This window comes from Rutidosis leptorrhynchoides, chromosome 3 (assembly GCF_046630445.1).
Source record: "Rutidosis leptorrhynchoides isolate AG116_Rl617_1_P2 chromosome 3, CSIRO_AGI_Rlap_v1, whole genome shotgun sequence".
Classification (NCBI taxonomy): domain Eukaryota; kingdom Viridiplantae; phylum Streptophyta; class Magnoliopsida; order Asterales; family Asteraceae; genus Rutidosis; species Rutidosis leptorrhynchoides.
In genome coordinates this window covers 297,196,208-297,215,067 of record NC_092335.1, presented here as the reverse complement: position 1 = coordinate 297,215,067, position 18,860 = coordinate 297,196,208, and the positions used below count along the sequence as shown (strand labels likewise).

Here is an 18,860-nt window from a genome sequence, read left to right as displayed (position 1 = left end):
TAAATCAAATTATTATTAAAGGTACACGTCGCGTAACATAAAAGGCTAGTTTTCTCAGCGTACGAAAGTGCGTTCGAAAAACCGAAAGTGGTACATGAGTCGAGTGACAACGTACGAGCCATTTTTGTAAAAATTATATTTTTACCATGAACGTAAATATAATATAATATTTAAATAATTATAAAGTTTAATTATAATATAAAATAAATAAAAAAAAGATGTCGGCAGCCTTAATACTTCATATGTGGCATGGTTGGTGAGTTCATGCAAACGCATGAAATGGATGCCTAGACCCCATGCAATCGCATGGGGGTCTGTGGCTGGACACAATTATATATCGAGCGAGATTCATTCATTTCACTCATTCAATCCTCCTCTTCTTTCTTTCTGTATTATATTTAATATTTATATTATTATTGTTATTAATATTATTATTAATATTAAGATTAATATTGTTATTAATTAGTAGTATTAAAGTTATTATTATTAGTATTATACATAAAATAATACGACAAGGTTCTGCTCGCGTGTTTTCAAAACGAGTTTTATGAGTGGGATAGAGCTAAGGAAATTATGAGTTATAGCTATGGAGGTCATGGGTATGGATCATGGGTATGCTCATGAGGTCAACCTAGTGTTTGTCGTCTCCGTTGCGTCTACGTACCTTTCCTGCAATATTGAATCTCAATATTGATACGTGAGCACTCATAACTTAACTTTTATATATTATTAGTGTATCCTTGACTAGTGCTCGAGTATTTAGGATTATGCATGCTTGTATTTTTTTGATATTGCCATGAGATAGGATACGTTGAATCTTGAATTAATTACATATGCGGTTGAGATAAGGTATGAGATATGCATGTCGTTGGAAAGCTAGTGAAAAATTAAGAACTTTTCATTTAGATATCGAATGGTTCCGATGAACGGATTAGAAGTTATAGTAAATTGAATCTTTGTATTATTATTAAAAATGATTATTATTATTATCGTCGTTATAATTTTTATCTAATTATTATTATTATTATTATTATTATTATTATTATTATTATTATTATTATTATTATTATTATTATCATTATCAATAAAAAGTATTATCATTAAAAATTGTTATATTTATTATTATTACTATCGTTATAATTATCATTAATATTATCATAATATTTATTATCATTAGTATTATTATGATTAAAAACTAATATTAGTAACACCTAATTATTATAATTACTAATATTATCATTAACACAATGACGATATAAAAGACGATTAAAAACTATTAAACGAATAAATTAGGAAATAATGAGTATGAGTATCATGACGAAATTAAAATATCATAAGATAGTGATTTAGATAAAATTATTATTTTTTCATTATTTTTAGCATTACTATTATTATTTAAAAGTATCGTTAATATTACAAATATTATTTTAACAAAAATTATCCTTTTAATAAAAGTGTCATTGTTATAAAATATCATTATTATTATCATCCTAAATAAAATTATTATTTTAAAGTTAATATTAAAAAGTATCGTAAATATTAAAGTTATTATAACTAGGATTATCATTTTATCATAATAATTTTTTTAAATATAAATATTGATTTTTTTTTATATTACAAAATAATACAACTTTTACTTGTTATTATTATTAATGTTATTTTATCAAATAAATATGTAATACAAATAATATAATTATTTTAACAAAACCTATTGTAATACTTTTATGTTGTTAAATGAACTTTATAAATTTATTACTTAAGATATATAAAAGTATATCTTTAAATAAAATTTTATTTATCAATAAATGAATTATATTATTTACTCTAATAAATCTTTTAAAATATTTATATATATAAAAAAACAACGATATTTAAACTATATAATAATCATGTATAAATTTTGGAAATCATTTTGAGTCAAATTGACTTTTGTTAACTTTTGCATATTAGACTCGAGCATTAGGATTGTGGTACACTATGATTTAATCTAAATTATTAGATAAATATTAATCAACATATAAATATATATAATTAATATAGGTTCGTGAATCCAAGACCAACCCTACACTTGTTCAATGATGTTATATGTATTTTTACTACAAAATACAGTATGGTGAGTTTCATTTGCCTTTTTACCCTTTATATTTTTGGGCTGAGAATACATGCGCAATTTTTATAAATGTTTTACGAAATAGACACAAGTAATCAAAACTACATTATATGGTTGAATTATCGAAATCGAATATGCCCCTTTTTATTAAGTCTGGTAATCTAATAATTAGGGAACAGACACCCTAATTGACGCGAATCCTAAAGATAGATCTATCGGGCCCAACAAGCCCCATCCAAAGTACCGGATGCTTTAGTACTTCGAAATTTATATCATGTCTGAAGGAGGATCCCGGAATGATGGGGATATTCTTATATGCATATTGTTAATGTCGGTTACCAGGTGTTCAATCCATATGAATGATATTTTTGTCTCTATGCATGGGACGTATATTTATGAGAACTGGAAATGAAATTCTTGTGGTCTATTAAAATGATGGAACTAAATGATTATGATAAACTAATGAACTCACCAACCTTTTGGTTGACACTTTAAAGCATGTTTATTCTCAGGTTTGAAAGAAATCTTCCGCTGTGCATTAGCTCATTTTAAGGATATTACTTGGAGTCACTCATGACATATTTCAAAAGACGTTGCATTCAAAAGACAGATTAGGTCATTTATAGTTTGGATATTATGGATTGGTATGCATACCTGTCAACTTTTAATGTAATGAAAGGTTGTCTTTCAAAAAGAATGCAATGTTTGTAAAATGTATCATATAGAGGTCAAATACCTCGCGATGTAATCAACTATTGTGAATCATTTGTAATCAATATGGACTTCGTCCAGATGGATTAGAAAGGGTCCTTTCATGACTAATCCCGACGATTCACGAATAATTGTTTATAAATAATATATATATATATATATATACATATATATATATATATATATAGATGTAGATATCTATAAAAAGTTGAAATTTTAAAATTTAAACATTTAAAAATAATTATGTAAAATAATTTACAAAATTATTATGTGTAATTTAAAATGAATCTATATATAAATATATGATTTTTATGTATAATTATGTTATATGTATATTGTAATATATATGAGATTAAATAATCAAAATATGTTATTATATATAGTGAAGAGTTGTTAAATATTACATATTTAATAATACGTAATATAAACATTTGATATTCAATTATGTTACTTCATATAACATAAGTGTTACATAATTAATAAATTGTATTATTAAAATATGAAATGTAATTACAAGTTTAATTATAATTGTCATTATTATTATTAATATTGATAAACGGTATTATCAAAACGATTATTAAAAATTATTATATACATCTGAATTGTTATATTATTACTATTATTATTGTTATCTGTACTAATAACATTATTATTATATGTAGTAATAAAATTATGATCTTAATTATTTTTATGATATTATTATTATTACTTCTATTTCTATTGTTATTATATTATTACTCTTACTATCTTTTATAATATTGAGTGTAATATAAATACAATTATATAAAAGGATTAATTATGATATATAATTACTGAAATATATAAGAACATATATATACATATATATAAAGATATAACATAAAAATATATATCAGTTAAATAAGTAAAAGTAGCCATATATAATGCAGATATCGTGTAACTCTGTTCCTATCCCTATCATTTATTTATTTTTCTGTTCTTTTCTTTCTTTACCCTCGTGATACTTGGTCGATTTAATTATCACTACAGTACAATCTGCAATCAATCTGTTACTACTTCAAATATTAAAAATCATCTTTAAATGTATACAGCCTTTTGAAATTTTGATCACAGATGAAGAAAACAAATTTTTTTTTTAAAGAAAACTGATGGTCCTCTGTATCACTCACTTTTTTGGCCAAAACTTCAATTCAAACGCGATTTAAAAATTTGAATATGCAGTTATGTTAGGGATGATCCGTTTTAACTATCTGTAAGTTTTCGATTTCCAATTCATTCTAAATATTCTGAATTTCGAGGTCAAACTATAAACAGAAAAAAGTCAACTAGATTGTCCATCGTAAAATTCGAATTCCGTTTGATGTTTCAAATTCAATTGTGTATTCAAAAAGTTTCCTGTAATCATTTATAGTATATTTCATGTTTTAATTATAACCTAAAACTATCTAAAATTAAAAATCCAATTTAGAGTTTATAGTGTTCTTGGTTCAAAAATCAAAAATTAGAATTTGAATTCGATTGCAAAAAGTAATAATGTAGTTGTGTTAGGAATCATTCATGTAAACTATATGCAAAATATCAAATTCCAATTCACCTTAACGAACTCGAATTTTTAAGTCAAAGTTTTTAAATCCAAAAGTCAAACATTTGTTCTTGAACGAATTCGAATTAATTGTTATGATTTAAGTTAAATAAACGTTTCCAATAGCTTCTATGGATGATTTAAAATGAGTTTCATGTTGTAACAATTGTCTAACTCTCTATAAAATACGAAATTTGAAAAAAAAAATTATTAAAGGCCTGCGTCGAACAACACTCTGTGCTTATATTTTTTATTTTTTTTTTCAATTAAGATAATTACTGGATACTTATATTGTTGTTATTACTGTGATGTAATTTTTTTTTTGTGAATTACAAGCTCACGGTAGTTATAAATTTTTTTTTTTTCAAGGAGAGGAGATGAACTAACATAAAAACAGTATATATATTTTTTTCTTTGCATAGAATTCCAGATAAAAGGATACAGAGTAATGGTCATGGGTGTTATGGGTTTTCGAGAGGTCATGGGTTCGAGTCCCGGCAGCAGCGTTCTTTTTTCTGGACTTCTCATTAAAGGTTGTAAACCTTTATTTTTTTTATTTTTTATTTTTTTACTATTATTATTATTATTATTATTATTATTATTATTATTATTATTATTATTATTATTATTATTATTATTATTATTATTATTTGTATTTGTATTATTATTATTATTATTATTATCAATTTTTGTTATTTTTAGTTGTTATCATTATTAATACTAGTAATAGGTATATTAGAATAATTAAAAGTAATATTATTATGGTTGTTACTAAATATAACTATTATTATTATTAACATAAATAAGAACGTTATTGTTATTATTATGTGTATTAGTAACTAAATAATATAAAAACTATCATAATTTTTTTTTAAATGTACTTAATACATATATTATAATTATATTAATATTTTACATAACTATATATATAAAACCTATTAATATTAATTATATAAATACGTACATATAATGAACTATTAATTTCTAATATAACACTAAACAATTTTATATATAAAAATATATAACTATATAAGTATTAATCATTATGAACATATATATATATATATATATATATATATATATATATATATATATATATATATATATATATATATACACAAATTAAACATTCATAATATATAAATTAAAGATATAATAAATATATATATATATATATATATATATATATATATATATATATATATATATATATATATATATATATATATATATATATATATATATATATATTGTTCGACTACAATTATGTATGATAATAAATATACAAATGTTATAGGTTCGTGAATCCGAGGACAACCCTGCATTTGTTCAAATGTCGTCATATGTATTTTTACTACAAAATACAGTACTGTGAGTTTCATTTGCTCCCTTTTTACATCATTACATTTTTGGGCTGAGAATACATGCAAATATTTTATTAACTGTTTTATAATATTTATATGCGTGAGTTTCATTTGCTCCCTTTTTAAATGCTTTTGCAATATATATTTTTGGGACTGAGAATACATGCGCTGCTTTTATAAATGCTTTACGAAATAGACACAAGTAATCGAAACTACATTCTATGGTTGGATTATCTAATCGAATATGCCCTTTTTATTAAGTCTGGTAATCTAAGAATTAGGGAACAGACACCCTAATTGACGCGAACTCTAAAGATAGATCTATTGGGTCCAACAAGTCCCATCCAAAGTACCGGATGCTTTAGTACTTCGAAATTTATATCATGTCCGAAGGAGGATCCCGGAATGATGGGGATATTCTTATATGCATATTGTGAATGTCGGTTACCAGGTGTTCAATCCATATGAATGATTATTTTGTCTCTATGTATGGGACGTATGTTTATGAGAAATAAAAATATGAAATCTTGTGGTCTATTAAAAGTTATGAAATGATTATTTATGATAAACTAATGAACTCACCAACCTTTTGGTTGACACTTGAAAGCATGTTTATTCTCAGGTACGAAAGAAATCTTCCGCTGTGCATTTGCTCATTTTAGAGATATTACTTGGAGTCATTCATGACATATTTCAAAAGACGTTGTATTCAAGTCGTTGAGTTCATCAAGATTATTATTAAGTCAGTTATAGATAGATATATTATGAAATGGTATGCATGCCGTCAACTTTCAATGTAATGAAAGATTGTCTTTTCAAAAACGAATGCAATGTTTGTAAAATGTATCATATAGAGGTCAAGTACCTCGCAATGTAATCAACTGTTGTGAATCGTTTATAATCGATATGGACTTCGTCCAAATGGATTAGGACGGGTCTTCACATTGGTGATGGTGGTACTGGTTATGCTGCTGGTGCTGCTGCTGGTGTTTGTAATCTCTGCATCATGTTCTCCAAAGCCACTACCCGAGCGCGAAGCTCGTTAACTTCTTCTATTACACCGGGGTGATTGTCGGTTCGAACGAGTGGATAAATAAAATCTAGAATTTGATGTAGTATATAATCGTGACGAGATACTCTGGAAATGAGAGAGAAAATGGTGTTCGGACAGGTTCACCGGTAAGTGCTTCAGGTTCTTCGTCAAGAGGGCAATGTGGTGGATGAAAAGGATCGCCTTCTTCTTATCTCTAATGATTAAGGAGGCTACGAACCCATCCCCAATTCATCCAGAATAGATGATGGCTGATTGGTTGATCCATCTCGATCACACTGCTTTCGGAGCTTGAGTGAGATTCCATTTCGGAATCTGAGTGACTTGAACTAACGACGAATTCCATTTCGTACGATTGGATAAAGGATTTTTCGGTATAAAAAATGATTTTTTTCGGCTATCGGGTGGTATTCTATTTACATAGGATATCCATATATATATATATATATATATATATATATATATATATATATATATATATATATATATATATATATATATATATATATATATATATATATATATATATATATATATATATATATATATATATATATATATATATATATATATATATATATATATATATATAGATCAAAAGATTTCGTAGATTACGGAGGAATTTACAGAATATGTCAGGCAAAGTTTACAGTAATAGATACGATAAGATATGATTTAGCAGATACGCTAAGATATGAATTTTGTCTATAAACTATTCATGCAATCAATGCAGCAAGACGTGTCTATACTAAGAATAATAAGCAGATAATTTCCTAAGGATGATAAACAGATGATTTCTGACTAGAAATGATGCGCAAAACTTTTGACATGCAGACACGGTCAAAGTCCAGACTCACTAATGCATCCTAACGACTTATCAGTTAGACACACTAATGCAGACCTGGTTCGCTAAGACCACCTCTCTGATACCAACTGAAAGGACCCGTCCTAATCCATCCGGACGAAGTCAATATCGATTATAAACGATTCATAATAGTTGATTACATCGCGAGGTACTTGAACCCTATATGATACATTTTACAAACATTGCATTCGTTTTTGAAAAGACAATCTTTCATTTCATCGAAAGTTGACGGCATGCATACCATTTCATAATATATCTAACTATAATTGACTTAATAATAATCTTGATGAATTCAACGACTCGAATGCAAAGCCTTTTGAAATATGTCATGAATGACTCCAAGTAACATCTCTAAAATGAGCAAATGCACAGCGGAAGATTTCTTTCATACCTGAGAATAAACATGCTTTAAAGTGTCAACCAAAAGGTTGGTGAGTTCATTAGTTTAACATAAATAAACATTTCCATCATTTTTAATAGACCACAAGATTTTCATTTCTCATAAATATACGTCCCATGCATAGAGACAAAAATCATTCATATGGATTGAACACCTGGTAACCGACGTTAACTTTAATGCATAGAATATCCCCAAACAGAACCTCTCATCTGTATAAATAATAATCTCGAAGCATTCGCACCCCGAATGGGACTTGTCAAGGTCCATAGATCTATCTTTAGGATTCGCGTCAATCAGGGGTCATTTCCCTAAATTCTTAGGTTACCAGACTTGAAGGGCGATATTTGGTTAATAATCCAACCATAGAATGTAATTTTAAGTACTTGTGTCTATTTCGTAAAATATTTATAAAAGCAGCGCATGTATTCTCAGTCTCAAAAATATATATTGCAAAAGCATTTAAAAAGGAAGCAAATGAAACTCACCTAATGTATTTTGTAGTAAAAATACATACGACTATATTGAACAATGCAGGGTTGGCCTCGGATTCACGAACCTATATCATATATATATATATATATATATATATATATATATATATATATATATATATATATATATATATATATATATATATATATATACATATATACATATATATTAACATCTATACTCGTAATCGAACAACTAAATTTATATATAATTATTGATATAATTGTTGTTTTAGTAAGTTATATATTTTTATCAATAAGTAATTTAATTATTTCAATTTTGTGTACATTAACTAAATAATTAGTATTTATTTTAAAACGTTAATATAAATATGTTATATGTATTAACTATAGGGTTATATAACTAAAAATCATTTGATAACATAATATAAATGATAATAATTAAAAAGTTATATTATAATAATAATATTAGTAAATATACTTAATAATAATAATAATAATAATAATAATAAGTATGATAATAATACTTATAATGATAATAATTTTTGTAAAATTATTGTTAATACTAATAATAATAGTTTTAATGATAATAATACTTATAATAGTAATGAAGACGATAATTTTAAATAAAATACCTTTGTTAAAATATATAATTTTAAAAATGATAATACTAGTACTAATGCTAAAAATAAAAATAACAATGGTATTAATATTTATATAATGATATTAATAAAATAATAATACTTTGTATTATGATAGTAAAACTAGTGAAATTCTTAACAATAATAACACTTAACTAATAACAATAATAATAATAATAATAATAATGATAATAATAATAATAATAATAATAATAATAATAATAATAATAATAATAATAATAATAATAATAATAATAATAATAATAATATAATAATAATAATAATAATAATAATAATAATAATAATAATAATAATAATAATAATAATAATAATAATAATAATAATAATAATAATAATAATGAAAATAATAATGAAAATAAGGAAGTAATAATAATTAAAAGTATAATAACTACCTCAAAATCTTGTTTTAAAAAGAAAATGGCATGAACCGGGTTCGAACCCGTGACCTTTTGTAAACCCGAAACATCACTCAACCATCTGAACTGTCCCACTTTTCTGATTTTAATCTCATATTAATTTTATTTAACAGCTAAACTGTCTGTTTCTACTTTTCTTCTTCAACTCCACGATATTCAAATCAGTTGGAATCCCGTTTATATAAATCAAGGAATACAAAAACGATTTTTTTTTTTTACAATTCGTTGATAACCAGACATGTTTTAGTTGATTGTTTGAATAAATATAAAAAATTAATAATATAAAACATATACAGCAGAAGCTGTAACGAGGGAAAAAAAATATATACTCAATAATCAAATTCGATCTTTTTGAATGTTTGAGATTATACTTATAACACGAAAAAGTTTTCAAATCGTTGTTAGAAACTATCTGAGTCGTCAATTTGAATTAAAACATCAAAATGAATACGAATTTGGTTATGAACATTTCGTTTGACTTTTTCAAAAATTAACTTTGACTAGATAATTGGAACTCGATAGAACGAATTAGAATCTAAAACTTTGCAGAAAGTTTTAGAAGAAGATTTCAAACAAAATTGCATTTACACTTTTTGAAAAAAAATTTCGAAATCGATCAAATTGAAAAGTGAAGGCAAAACAGAGATATCGTACCAGTTTCTTTAAACTTGAATTTGATTTTTCTGTTTTTAGCTCGAATTGTATTACTAGAGAAACACATAGAGGTTTGCAGCTGTAAATACAATCAAATCAGCTAATTTATCATTTATTTGATTGTTTGATTGACTCGACAAATCCAAATTCTGTCAGAAGGGACTTTAGAAGAAAAAAACAATCGACAAAACTGGTTTTGTTTGTTATCAGGACTTATTGGATTAACTCGTACCAAGTTGTAGTTAAAAAAACGAATTACATCATAATTTGATAATGATAGGAACTGAATACGTACATTTATGTATATACATGTATTTATTCATATTTATATATTTATAAAGGTATTATATCCGTATTTGTATCGATATATATATATATCTCAGTATTTTTTATATGTATATATATATTGAATTAAAATCTGTATATAACAGTATTCATATAACTGTATTTATCCATATTTGTATATTCCTTTTATTTATATAATTATTTTTATAAATCATACATAATCTTATTAATAAACATAATTATAATAATAATACTCTTAATAATATAAATAATAGTAATACAAAGTTATAAGACTATATTAGTAATAATAATAATATTATTACTAATGATATTGTTAATAAACACTATAAAATGTATATCAATAGTAAAATTAATAACGATAGTACTAATTATATTATTACTATTATTTTTTTATTAATAACAATAATACTGATAATAATAATACTATATCAATTAATATATATTAACTTTCATATCTATATATTATCTGTTGAAAGTCATAATATATTTAACACTGATTTTTAATGATGATAATAATAAAGATATTAATATTATTAAGAGTACTAATAATATTGTTAGTTATAATAATATAAATTTTATTAATGATAATTATAATATTAACAATAATAATTAGATAACATCTTATACTTATCAAACTTCATATATATATATATATATATATATATATATATATATATATATATATATATATATATATATATATATATATATATACACACACACACACACTTTATATAATGATATTAATGATACAAATATTAATATTAATATTAATATTAATATTATTAATAATAATGTTGATAATATTAATATAACAATTATTCCTTCACTTGTAATTACATTTAATATATTACCATTTATTATATAATGTTTATCAGTTATATAACCTATTGAATCTTTAATACTTATTAATTATATATATATATATATATATATATATATATATATATATATATATATATATATATATATATTAGATATTTATTAACAACAATTGTTCGTGAATCGTCGGGATTAGTCAAAGGTCAAATGAATACATAAACACAGTTCACAGTTTTTGAGACTTCAACGTTACAGACTTTGCTTATCGTGTCGAAATCATAGTAAGATTAAGTTTAAATTTGGTCGGAAATTCCCGGGTCATCACAGATATGTATTAATATATATATACAAATGATATAGGTTCGTGAATTCGAGGCCAACCCTGCATTGTTCAGTTATTCAATGCCGTCATATGTATTTTTACTACAAAATACAGTATTGTGAGTTTCATTTGCTCCCTTTTTAAATTCTTTTGCAATATATATTTTTGGGACTGAGAATACATGCGCTGCTTTTAAAAATGTTTTACGAAATAGACACAAGTAATCGAAACTACATTCTATGGTTGAATGATCGAAGCCGAATATGCCCCTTTTGCTTGGTAGCCTAAGAATTAGTAAACCAGTCTACTAATTGACGCGAATCCTAAAGATAGATCTATTTGGCCTAACAAACCCCATCCGTTGTAGCGGATGCTTTAGTACTTCGATGTTGTTTTATCATGTCCGATGGATGTCCCGGAATGATAGGGGATATTCTTATATGCATCTTGTTAATGTCGGTTACCAGGTGTTCAATCCATATGAATGATTTTTGTCTCTATGCATGGGACGTATATTTATGAGAAATGGAAATGAAATTCTTGTGGTCTATTAAAATTATGGAAATGAATGATTATGATAAACTAATGAACTCACCAACCTTTTGGTTGACACTTGAAAGCATGTTTATTCTCAGGTATGAAAGAAATCTTCCGCTGTGCATTTGCTCATTTTAGAGATATTACTTGGAGTCATTCATGACCTATTTCAAAAGACGTTGCATTCGAGTCGTTGAGTTCATCAAGATTATTATCAAGTCAATTATAGATTGGATATATTTTGAAATGGTATGCATGTCTGTCAACTTTCGATGTAATGAAAGTTTGTCTTTTAAAAACGAATGCAATGTTTGTAAAATGTATCATATAGAGGTCAAGTATCTCGCGATGTAATCAAATGTAATGTATTCGTCCAAATGGATTAGGACGGGTCCCTACAAGAGCCCCATTGGTAGGTTTTGGAGGTAAAAACGTTGGTTGAGTAATTGAGCAAATGATTTCTTTGATTTTTCTTTAAAATATATAATTTGGTGTACACAACAACACAACAACAAAACTCAATCCCACATGTATGGGTTATAGGAGAGGTGAGACGTAGATAATCCTTCATCTATCCTTGAATAAAGAAAAGTCGTTTCTCCACCCCAAGTGAAACACTCACAAAAGCAGAGAAAGTCATCTCTCTCTTTGACGGGTAGAGATATTGCTTTCAAGGAGACCTCCGACCAATATGAAACCGAACATACACAAATATTACGTACAAAATAGAAAAATTGTATACTTTTTTAAGTATTATAAAATATTGTTATATGTTACTCCTCGATCCAATATTAATAGTCTTTAGGTAAAAATACACAATTTAAAACGTTACATTCATTATATTATACTTTTTATTTACTTTACCATTTAACCACTTAATTTTTACCTATATTTTTATCTTATATACAAAAGGTAATGATTATTTTTATCTATTTTTAGAAGTATATTCATAATTTACCTTATTTTATAATCCGTTTATTTATTATTGATTAAGAAAAGTATTGAAATTATATGTGTATGTGGATTTACTCTCCGTAACGAAGCACGGACCTCCAAAACTAGTTTAATTCAATGACACTCCTCTTTGTGTTGATTTTTGACTATTTGAGTATCGTTGAGTTGGGTTCGACCCGATGCATGACCCATAAATCTCTGGTTTGGCATGGTTGAATACTGGTAAAGGCCTTCCTAATGTAAGACCTGGCAACTGAGAAACACCATATAAACAAATATCTATCATTTAGACTGTTTTAAACCTGATCCAAGCTTTGAAGCTTTCTAACAACCGTCTTTTATCAATCCAAATTTAGTGATTCCGAATTTTTTGCCAATTCTACATATCTTGCAAGTTAATTGTGGTTTTCTTAAGGAATCAAAGAGAATAAACCAGATAGGATGGATAGAATACACCCGAAAACCACATCCTACGTACATAAGATTTTTCCAGTAAACACATACAAACTGATTTAACACTAAACTGATATACAAAAATTGTATAAATTACAACGTAAACCTTTCAAGTGCTACTTTGTTTATACAATTTCTTTCTCCTCCATTCAATTCAAATTGTTATCACACTCGGATGTGTAAAATGGTACGCCGTACGCATAAGTTTGAAGGATACAACAAGATGAGCCACATGCACACATTAAACACCAACCCTTTCTAACAAACATGAATTTCTCTTGCTCATTTACACATATGTCTGTACTTCAGCCGGTACAGAACAACAAATTCAACAAAATGTGTGATTACTTCCCTTTTCACGCGGGCCCAAGATGATATATAAGGAAACTAACCATTAAAACTATGATCAATGAAAGAATATATATATATATATATACTACTACTTATTGATCGATCCATAATCCTTGTCTCTACTACTCATGGACTCGTATTGCAATCACGCATATATGCTTGATCGTAGTCCACAAACCTGTTCCAATAACCACGAAATTTGGGTATTCCTATCTCCAGCCATGGTTTTAAGTTGCCGTTGTAGTGAATAACTGCTGCTCTTTCAATCTCCTTCTGTCCGACACTTGGATTGTACCCAAGTCCAAGCACATGCCATGAACTATCTAGTGGATATACTCTCTTCCAAAATGTTATTAATCCAGGTGGCAACGTCCCCAATTTCCATAGTGTTCTCTCATTATTCTGCATCCAAACACATAAAATATCATTGACTTGCTACAAAATCTAAGTGTAAAAAGTATCAAAAACTTTACCCAACTATGACTGACTCAGACAAACTGACTGAGTTCGACCAACTTTGACCTATTTTAATTTACTTTGACCTAACATTTTAGCGTTGACCGACTAATAAGACGTTTTTAGACGGAACGGGACGCGGGCTAGTCACCAAAACGACTAGTCATCTGCAGTTTACAACAATGGATACAAGTAGTATGAAAAGAATTTGGGAAAAATGGAAAATGAAAATTTACTAAAATACCCCTGCCGATAAAACTTAGGTTACTGTTCACAAGGGGATATTAGTAAATAAACACTGTGCACAATTAGTACAGTGAGTAATGACAAGATATGATTGTTGAGTAATATATATATATATATATATATAATGAACCACTTACCAAATTTTGCCAAGAGTGATAAACCTCGGTGATGTTTTGCTTCTTCCATTCATCCAAATCAAATACATTCATTCCATACGCCCATCCACAAGCACGTGGATCGAAATTTTTAGCAATAATAGGATTTGAGAAGTTAAGGTATCGGTCAAACCGATGAAAGTTTTCCCCACAAGTTTCAACGGCACCGATCACCTTCCCCTTTAGATCGATGGACCAAAGACCACTCAAATCCTTTTGTACCACTATATCATCGTCCAAGAACACCACTTTACCCAGTTTTGGAAATATCTCTGGTAGGTAAAATCGAAGATGATTCATCATTGACAGATACTTCGGGTTGCGGAACTTCAAATTAGAATCAGACTCAGCTTTATGTGTTTTAAAGTAATAATCAATCATGTTCTGAGAAGCTAATTGCTTGAGAACTGGGCTATAACTTGCATTCAGCCATGTAAATTCATCGATGTTTTGAACTTGTATTGTTGCCTTGCTCGGTGGATTTGCAAGAAACCACATCCTCATTGCAGCGTAATTTAACTTGTCCGTAACAATGTGAAAAACATGCTTTGATGGATGCTGTATCAAAAAACATGCTTAGATATTATTTTAAAAGATGTTTAAAAAAAATGGTAATTTTGTCTTGACTTACTCTAGTTATTGAGTCGACAACAAGCGTCGATTTATTGGCGACTTGACTGACTCTTAGAGCCTAAATTAAATTTCTTGAGCCTAAATTAAATTTCAGGCAGGATTTAAAACCCATGGAAATTTGATTTTACCATTTTCATGGTGTCTCAATTTTATTTTTAATTTTATTTTTAAAAACTTTTTGCTACTTATTGGCCGGAGGTCCACTCGGAAGCAATCTCTCTATCCGTCGAATAGAGAGAGGGATGACTTTCTCTACTTTTGAGGGTGTTTTGACTCTGGGTGGAGAAATGACTTGTCTTTATTCTCGGATAGGGGAAGGATTGTCTACATCTCACCTCCCCCATACACCACTCATTGTGGTATTGGGTTTTGTTGTTGTTGTCTTTATAAAGGAAAAAAGAAACACGAAATATAATTATAATCACCTTGGCATTGGAAACAGTCGAGTTGACAACGACGGCTGTTGCTAATACATTATCCGAAAACAACGCATAGTGAAACAGCTCAGGATCATTTAGTTTTTCTTGATTTGGGAACTGTTGTGCCGAAGAATTCAAAGAGTAATATTCGGTAGAAAGGCGTAAGGGAAGACAATGCAGACCCTTAGGAACGGTTTTGGCAGTTAAGTGAGTCAAAAACAAGGCCTGTTTCTGATGGACTCGCAATTGTTCTTCGGTAGAATGAATAATCGCACGAAGTTTCTTAACGACACCAGTACAGTCATCCTGTATTTGCTTCCCCTTCGCCAATGTTTGGTCCATTGCCTTTAACTTGTCCATGGTACTAGAAATATAGCAAAAACAGTACAAAAATCATATAACCTTAAAAAGAAAATAATATAATATAAATATATATATAACATATAAATAATGAAACCAAATACAGGAACTACAGAGTCCTATTTTATGTATAAGATAAAATATAAATAAGCATAATGCTTACTTTTTTGGTAGATCTGAATCTTTGGTTGCATCGCCAAGTGCTCTTTGGACTTCTTTCATACGTAACCGAAGCTCCCTATTGAATTGAGCATTAGTTCTAGTTGCTGAGAGGGAAAGGTAAACTCTTGCCCTTATCAACTGATCCTTAAGATACCGAACACGAGTGTCTACCAAAACGCGTTCATTCGGTTTCTCGATTTTGGTTGTCGCAGGTTGCCTTTTACCGGATTTTTGAGGAAGTTCAATGGACTTTCCATCTTGTTTTGTTTCCTTAAGGATCAAATATCAACATTAGTTAAGTCGACAAGTTAATTTGAATTTTACCTTCTGTTTTGAGCTACATAATTATTTTTGGGGATTAGCATTACTCTTAAGGAAACGTAGCAAGTTTGATAGACTCAAATGGAATGTATAGATACATTAGATCTATAGATGCTATTAATGGAAGCCGGTTCTTAACAGTAAAATGCAGCAGACATACGGTTACATGTAAATCAGCCACAAAAGGTTTCTCCATAATTATAAGAAACATGAGGGTATATATTTCCATGTATTTGATTTGATCATATTCAGCTGAACTAAAACTTAAGAAACATAAGTCAGTTTGCTTATTGCATTTACCAGAAATTATTAAACACATAATGAGCATATGGTTCAATTATAATACACAACTAATAATAAAGACCTACAGATAGCAATAATCAACTGCATAGTTCAATGATTGACATGTCACAATAGGCATGAGAGAGACAGCACAGCAACGTTTAAAAAAAAAAGTAGTCATAGTAACTTACAGGTTTAGTGGATAACAATGATGCTGAAACGATATGGACGTTTTGAGGCTGTGATTCCACTCTGTCATTAGTCACTTGCCTGATGATAGGGTTGTCAATTTGAGCAGATTCAAGTCCCTTGGAATCTGATAAAATTGTCAAGTAAATCAGATATAGGAATTGGTTATGCAAATTAACAATTAACATTAACAATAGTAAATAAAACAATAATTATAAAAATTTAGGGTTAGGGTTAGGGATGGAAAGAAACCTTCATTAAGCTGTCTAGTTTTCCTAAGGCTTTCATTATCGGTAACAATAGGAGATCTGGTGAAATTATCCAAATGCACATCACCTACTGGCTCTTTTTTTGCTGATTCGGATGATAATTCCTAAAAAAAGTATATAATCAATCGGACGGTTATAGGTACATAGATAAAGATACCGACAAAACAAAACAAAAAAAAAAAAAAAATTTCATTAATATATCTAATGATGAAGCAATTAGTACCTGAGGAAGCAAATTAAGGGGGCTGACATCTCGATTTAATGACTGATAGACCCAAAATTAGAAAAAGATTAAAATAAAAGAAACAAATATATATATATATATATATATATATATATATATATATATATATATAGTAATTAATTAACTAATCATCAATCAACATTAATTAAAAAGAAGAGTGAATTACCACAAGTGTTGAAGGCTCCTGAATGAAATCATAAGTAGCTGTAACAAAAGTGATTGTTATACAATGAATTAAAGATTAAAGATTATAATAAAAAAAATAATAAAATAAAAAGATTGGAGATCTGAGAGATAGGTATAGGTATACTAACAAAAGGAAGAAAAAGTAGCGATTCTGTCAGTAAAAAGAACAATGGGGGCAAGAACCGTCATAAAAAGCATCACAAGCACCGGTTTTCTCAGCCACATCTTCTTCATCTTAAAACCCTAACTCCAAAATAGGAGTTGTTTGAAGCAGCAGCAGAAACAGCAGAAACGCGAATTAAGAGGAATTTTTGGACGTTAGATTAGAGAGAGAATAAAAATGAAAATAAATTAGAAATTGTCGGCGATTACCTTTGGACGGATGTATGGATGGAGTACACCCTTGTTCACTTTAGCTGTATACAGTATTTTATTATTTTTAATTTTAATAATTTTAATTACAATCTCAATTTCAAATTTTAATTTAATTTAATTATTAATATTACTATTACTATTACTATTACTATTATTCTATATTTTATTTTATATTCTACACTAGCTTAAGACCCGCGAATTCGCGGGATTTTTTTAGGGACGATAAAAATTGAATTGTCAGAATAATTATATTGTATATATTATTTGTTAAGTTGTTAAGAAACGAAAACAGTTTCGGTAGTACTCTTGAATTACTGATAATAAAGCAAACAAGTTATATCATGAAAAAAACAAATAATACAGTTGAAAATCATAGTAGTGAAAAAAGGTTTTTTTTTTTTTTTTAGGTAAAGTGAAAAAAAAGTATAGTATTTAGTTAATTTTTTGATCACGTTTCTCACAGATTACTTCATGATTGTAATCTCATATTGATGAACTGTATAAAGAGCAAAAAAAAATTTGTTTTATTATGAGTATATTCTAAATCTCCTCAAATCTAAACATCAAGCAAT

General features: G+C 27.5%; 1 protein-coding gene across 1 annotated transcript; it reads right to left on the bottom strand.

The window, feature by feature from the left end:
* Positions 1-13,651: 13,651 nt before the first annotated feature.
* LOC139897419 (probable galacturonosyltransferase 4) lies at positions 13,652-18,194 on the bottom strand. The gene is made up of 9 exons (XM_071880113.1): positions 18,042-18,194; positions 17,894-17,931; positions 17,707-17,748; positions 17,467-17,587; positions 17,217-17,341; positions 16,424-16,692; positions 15,907-16,264; positions 14,831-15,406; positions 13,652-14,393 (listed from the first exon to the last, which is right to left on the bottom strand). Exons 1-9 carry the CDS (start codon positions 18,145-18,147, stop codon positions 14,118-14,120), a joined length of 1,911 nt encoding a protein of 636 aa, XP_071736214.1. The 5' UTR covers positions 18,148-18,194; the 3' UTR covers positions 13,652-14,117.
* Positions 18,195-18,860: the final 666 nt, after the last annotated feature.